This window comes from Pleurodeles waltl, chromosome 9 (assembly GCF_031143425.1).
Source record: "Pleurodeles waltl isolate 20211129_DDA chromosome 9, aPleWal1.hap1.20221129, whole genome shotgun sequence".
In the NCBI taxonomy this organism is placed as follows: Eukaryota; Metazoa; Chordata; class Amphibia; order Caudata; family Salamandridae; genus Pleurodeles; species Pleurodeles waltl.
Window position 1 is genome coordinate 395739736 of NC_090448.1, and position 6731 is coordinate 395746466.

Below are 6731 nucleotides of genomic sequence, written 5' to 3' on the forward strand. Positions count from 1 at the left end.
CCCTGCACTGCCCATGCACTTGGCATGGGCAGTGCAGGGGCCCTATCGTGCAAGTCACTGCCCGATTTTCGGGCACTGATCTGCTTGACGGGTGCAGCTGCACCCGCCGCACAGAGGCATTGGCGGCGGCTCCATATGGAGCAACCGTCAATGTCCCGGCCAGGCCTTCCTGTGGGCCGGCGTGCGGAAACAATGTTTTCGCCCACCGTTCCACAGGAATGTTCCTAATACGGCCGGCTGGGATCCAGGGACGCTGGTGGTCAGTGTTTTGACTGCCAGCATAAACAGGCGGTTTTTACCGCTGTGTTCATAATGAGGGCCTATAAGTTTGTAAAGCCTTGAAATCTACCCCCAGTTAGTCCTTGTGGTATTTTAATTTTTCTAGTTAGATGAGGTGTGGAGTTTCACTCCATACCATCGATCAAAAATTTCTTCTATTAGTCAGAGATGCTGAAAGACGTAGAATACTCTCTTACCCATTTCCTGTTCCAGTAAAAGTATCTTTGTGCCTCCAAATAGTTGTCACAAATGTTTGTCTTCCATGTGAAGCCTCTTCTGAAAATGTGCAGGTTCATCCTTGTAGAATGTAAACAGAGGGCTAGGTGGAGAAATTCTAGCCCATAAAAGGTGAAGGGATATAGGCTACAGTACTGATTGGAATCTGTTTTTTGGTGCCCTGGTCCAGTCTTTCACTCTTTACAGGACGATGCAGCAGTAGTCAAAATACTTCCTCTATTATGTCTGGTTTGTGGGCTACTTAATTCCTCATGTAGACAGCATGGCTAAAGCTCTGTGAGCTTAGGAATGACAAGCTACACTCAGACTAGGCATGCATTAATGTAGTTGTTGCCATGCTGACTCTTTTGCCATTTCATGTAGGATAAACTGTGCCATTGTAAAGAAGGATACCGGATAACATTTATAAGAAAGTTGAACCCAAACATAGTTTCATATTTATAGAAGGCAAATGACTTGACCACGTAATGGCTAGGCAGGCTCATCTTTGAAAGACATCTTTGCAAGCCATTAGCTGCAACCATAATTTGCTGCATACAGTCAAGGCACATCCCCAGGAATCCAGACCCCTCCTAGATATTATAGCTTGTCACTCTAAGAAAATTCCAAATGTTTCTTGTGTTCTATTCTGTTGATGACAGGAAAGAGAAAGATCTTTAAGAAATGATAAGTCGTAAAAGGGGTCCTTTTCTTTGGATCTACTTCTAGGACTGACATTGACGGGTCTATTAAGTACATAAGGCTATGTTCAGTGAAAACGAAGAGGTCACACTGGATCTTCTGCTGCTGAACATTCTCCTCAACTGAACAGGCCAGTGGTTCCACTACTATTGCAAGCACAAGCATAGAAAGGAAAACTCTGCCTTTTTCCTCATTTTAAAACAAAATTAGCTGTAGGGATATCATCAACCTTGCCTTTTACTGAAATGAGGACATTTCCACAAATATCCTCTTGTTTCAGCGCTATTTCTGGAAAAGGTCACCAAACATGTCCAACAGCTTTTTGAGCTTTGAGAGGTAAAACAACATAGTCCATACGAGTCCACTACACACCCGTCAATCTGGTATACTGTGGAAAAGGTTCCATTTTTTTTGCCTCATGCTCCTGAAAACCTTGCTGCAAACTACTCTTGTATGCCATGTGGTTATACCCAATTTGCCTCATTTACTAGTTGCTACCATTTTAAAACCTTTTCCTTAACTTCCACAGTTTAATCAAGGGTTGTTAAGTTCTTTTCCTAAAACCCCCATCTGGCCTTGATTCGGGTAAGTAAAAATATTCCATCCCTGCAATACATTTTAAATCTCTCTCTTTCAAATGTACCCTCTGATGAGGCCTACTCCATCTTTTTTTATTCTGACTAGAGGCAAAGAATACCAGGCCTGCCAGTCCTAATATTTTTCCCTGATAGCCTGTTGGGAGAAGAGGACATGTCCGTGCTATCAAATTATCTCTGCTGGATCAATGGTTTACTGGGGTAGTTTAAGCTTTTAATATAACCAGACTCAACCTTGTCCATCTCTAGAACGTAGCATCTTTTAAAGAACCATTGTTTCTCTCCTGGTATTCAATATTTCTTTTTCACTCTCTCTGCTATTTCCTCTTGTGTCAGTTTTGGCTTTCTTTATTCAATCGTTACTTATTTCTTGTGCATGTCCCTTGTCTGTCTATTTATTTTTCTCCATCTTGTTCTCTTTTCTCCCCACGTTTCCTATTTTCGTTTTTAATTTTGTTATTCTTATTCCCTTCTCTTTTGTGTATCTCTTGCCAGCATTGTTTCTTTCCTCCGACTCTGTCCCCTTTTTTTTTTTACTTCTCTCGCACCCCACTAGCTCTGCATAACACAACCCACAGCTGAACCTGTCAGCAACAAATCTAAAAAATATAACTCCAAAAGATCTTTACTCTCTTTCCTTAACTGTTCCTTTTTTACGATCCTTCCCCAGGTGATACAAACGCAGCCCGGAAAGAAGCTGTCAAAATGAAAATGGCGGAATACCTGAAGCATGCTGAAGGTCTTTACCAACTACACTTAAAGGGGAATCAGCCCTGATTGCTGGGCCAGTGACCCATGTGATGTCATCCTGCGGGGTCAGCAAGGCTGAACCAGTCTGGCTGTCATCAAAGCAGTCATTCCATTGTTACTTGGGGTGGAGAAAACTCATTCCTCGTTTTGTGATGTTGGCAGAACCACCACTTGTCCGCTCTGTTGTTGGCCAAGCTCAAAGGTTTGAATTGTTTTTTACCAGATTGTAATCATTACTCGGTGCCATCTGCGAAAAGCACAAAAGGTGGGTCTGCATAACAGCTTCAAAGCCTGCTTTTGCCGATTTAAACCTTCCTCCGCTAGATCGTAGACTGAACATCAAATCTTCTGGCAAAATATGCCTGTCCGATAAGGGGCCGTTTGTGAGAAGTTTGTGTATTGGAGGTCAACGCATACGGAGAGTTTGAGCTGGTCCAGACTAGGCCACTGTGTTAGGAGATGCCTGTGTCAGCTACTGTGTTAGAAATTGCATTCACAAGTGGCTATCCCACGGGATGCTTTTCGTTGCCTCTGCTAGGAGATGCTGAGACGAGATTTTGTACTGGCAAATACCAGTGCAAGTTGCCATAATATTGTTCAACTGGCTTCGAGAATAAGGATGCATCTGAACTGAAGTTTGAGTCATTGTGATACTTACGAGACTGATATCAAACAGATAAACGTCTATTTCTGTTTTATGTGTCTTTGCCTTTTTTCTTTCTGGTCACTGTTTTGATGAAAGGAATATAAAATACACAAACCACTTGTACATATGAATTGATTGCTGAACTTTATGAAGAAACGTTTTTCTGCATGCAAACACGCCTGCAGAGCAGGCAGTTTTATACTCCTGGTCTCTTTTCAAATTTTCTAAACAAATTCTTAAGTTTTGCACAGTTCTCAGTCTTTGAGTTGTTGGGCAGAGCGTACGTTTAGAGAACCCTTTCCAAAAAAAAGCTGCAATACAGCCTTCATGACTACCTCTTAAATATAATTGACGTTTGAAAATCCAACAGTGGTACGCTTATTACCAGAGCCACTCCAGGCTATTGATGTCGGAGCTTGCTTACCATTTTGGAAAATACTATGGATAACCAGCCTTACGGTTAGGGCTGCGCTATGGAAGTTAATGTCTTTGAATGAATGTATAATAGTTTGCTAGATGCTGGTGGATGTGAGTACAGCAAGCCCTCAAAAGCCAATAAAGATGCTGAGGTCTTTGGAGGGGAAAGTAAGAACAAGTTAACTCCATAATGTGCTGCACTCGAAGTCCTTGGACTCAGTGGCTTTACCAACATTTGGAAGTATCTGCACCCCCACGCACAGGGTATTTCCACTCTGCTAACATCAGTATTGCTGAAGTGAAGGTTCTTGGTAGGGTAGGCAGAGAGGACGGTTCGCATGCACAGTGTCAACCATATGCTATTCTATACTTAAATCAGTTTAAGTCCGCTAAAACGTATCAGCAGTTCCCATAAGTTTGTGCTAGGAGAGATTCAAAGGATACGAAAGAGGGATTTACAGTAAAGGTAGTTTTTTCATACCAAGAGAAACTTTATAGGGTACAATGATTCTAGCATGCAGTATTTCTCATGGGGAAATTAGTGGCTTTGATGTTCTAATTAGCACATTCTTTAGTACTCAGTGGTTCCCAACCTGTGATCCGCGGCCCTGGGAGGGGCCACAAAGGCTCCTCTGGGGGTCCGTGACTGTTGAGAAAATTAAATAATACTAAATTATTAGGGCCCCAGCTTTCAGTAATGACTCAGTGGGGTGGTCCCCGTTTTCCAATAATGATTCAGTGGGGTCCCCAGGTTCCAGTATTGATAAAGTGGGGGGTATAGAAGTCAAAAGGTTGGGAGCCACTCCTCTAACCCATTAAGGCATATTCTACTGCCACAGTGAACTTTGATGTTCATGTTCTCTGGTGTAGGGTTGACATTGGCCATATTCAAGGGAATAACTATTCTGCTCCATAGCTGCATCATTGCAAACACAATTGCATATTAATTTTGCAGCGGGTATTTTATAGCACAGTATCTTCTAATGCAGGAATTCTGGCACCCAAGATTAAAGCATTTTGTACCATACTATAAATTGAGTAATAACTTACTTTTTATAGCTCTTTACTAGATGTTTCCATTACTTATTTGAACTTTCATATGCACCTAATTTTTTTTTGATAACCAACTTTATTGATTTGTATACACAACATGTCACGTGTAGAGGAAGGCATATTTCAATGTCACAATCAAATGTCAATTTACAGATGAACAAACCCACTTGATAAATAAAGTATTTTTGCTCGTGCACGGCCCAACCATGCAGCCCAGATCTTGGTGTATTTCCCCAAGCAACCCCTCGCCTGATATATGCGGGGCGCTCCATTTGGACGCAGCAGTCCATCCCTCTCTTCCATTGGTGCAGTGAAGGAGGGTCTTGGATGTCCATCCCCGGCAACATCTCTTTTCGATATAAGTTGGCCAGTGCCCAGAAATGTTCGGAGTGCTCAAGAGCCTCTGATACCTTCCATAACCCCCAATAGGACCATCTTTGAGGAGGGCTCCTGGGTGAGATTCAACAGCGTGGAGAGTTAGTTCAGGATTTGCACCTAGTACCTCTGGCTATTGGGACAGGACCACGCTACATGGAAAAAGTCGTCAGGTAAGTAGGGACATCTGTTGCACTGAGTGTTCGGCTTTAGCTCGGCACGGAAGAGCCTAGCTGGGGTTAGATAGGCACAATGTAGGTAGTACATTTGCACCAATCAGAGTCTGACAGAGATTGTGATAACACATGGCGCCATCAGTGCGTCTTCCCAGTCTGTCATCCAGCAGGCCGGTCCAGGCCTCCCAACAAGACCACAGGGGTTGGAGAGAAGGTGAGGCATTCAATAGGAGGGAATATTATATCTGTGAGATCCCCCACACCCCAAGTGCCCCCATCATCGCCTTGGCCTCCATAGGGCTGAATTCAGGTATGGGGTATCTTTGGAAATGTCTGCCCTCAGTGTGTGTCTCAGTTGCAAAAACTTGTGGAATTGTGTCTGGGCCAGTGCATATATTTTGTGGAGTTTTTGAAAGGACATCAATTGTGTGCCTTCCCAGACATCTCCAACCACCATGAGGCCTCTAGCATCCCATCGTGAGAAGCCCTCTAGAGTTGCAACCTCCAGCAGCCATGTTTCCTGCCATAGAAGGGTGTGTTGGGTGTTCCGCCCCCACCACCCTGTCATTCTTTCAGCTGTGCTCCAACCGTATAGGACCTGACTTGTTCCTTCTAGTGTGGCTCTGGGGATGTGACTTCCATAGTGCATGTCCACAATGTGTGAGAACCCCATCATGGAGAGTTCTAGGCAGTAGGTTGGATCATCCCAGCTCCCAGTGAGCCATTCATTGGCGGTGAGTACCTGGACAGCTAAATAATAAAAGTATAAATTGGACATAGCAAGACCACCATCATAGACGACGCGCTGTCATGTATCCTAGGATAGGCTTCGTCTGCCGTTACGCCAGATGAAGGAGCGAGCCACTGTGTCTGCCTCTTGAAACCAGTGGCGGTGGAGATTTTGAAGGATATAGAGGAAGCGGGCAGGATGAGCATTTTATAGAGTGCTATACGGCCCATAACATTCAGCTGCAGTGTCTGCCATTTCCCCAGATCCGCCTTCACCCTACGGGTAAGACGGGTAAGGTTAAGAGCCCAAGTCATAGTCGGGTCGATCGCCACTCTGATGCCAAGGTAGGTAAAACTTATATGCCGGATGGGAATATTAGAATGCCAGTCAACAAGGTCATGGGAGTCCGAAAGTGGGACAAGGAGAGATTTCTTATTATTTACTTGGAGGCCGGAGGCCTCACCAAATATGTGCAGCAGCTGGAGGCACTTGAGTCCACTCCCCGCCGGCTGTGGCAGATAGAGCAGCACATCATCAGCATAAAGTGCGATACAATCTTCCTCCCGCCCCACCCATTGCAATCCCAGAAAGAAGGCATCTCGGTGGATCATTTGTGCGAATGGTTCTATGGCTAGGGCAAAGAGAAGTAGGGACAGATGACAACCCTGTCTTCTACCGCTCCCGACAGGAAAGGCCTCCGAGAGCATCCCATTCACTAGGACACAGGCTGTTGGTGTTTGGTAGAGAAGTTGGATCATGTGTCAAAAAGAGCGCCTCAGACCCACTTTTTG

The 6731-nt window shown here is 44.4% G+C and overlaps 1 protein-coding gene across 1 annotated transcript in view; it reads left to right on the forward strand.

Annotated features, from left to right (window-relative positions):
• SNX15 (sorting nexin 15) overlaps positions 1 to 3241 on the forward strand; it is an 88829-nt gene extending 85588 nt beyond the window's left edge. The window contains exon 8 of the mRNA XM_069207098.1: positions 2464 to 3241. Within this exon, the coding sequence (XP_069063199.1) occupies positions 2464 to 2570 (107 nt within the window). The 3' untranslated portion in view covers positions 2571 to 3241. The remainder of the gene's footprint in view (positions 1 to 2463) is intronic.
• Positions 3242 to 6731: the final 3490 nt, after the last annotated feature.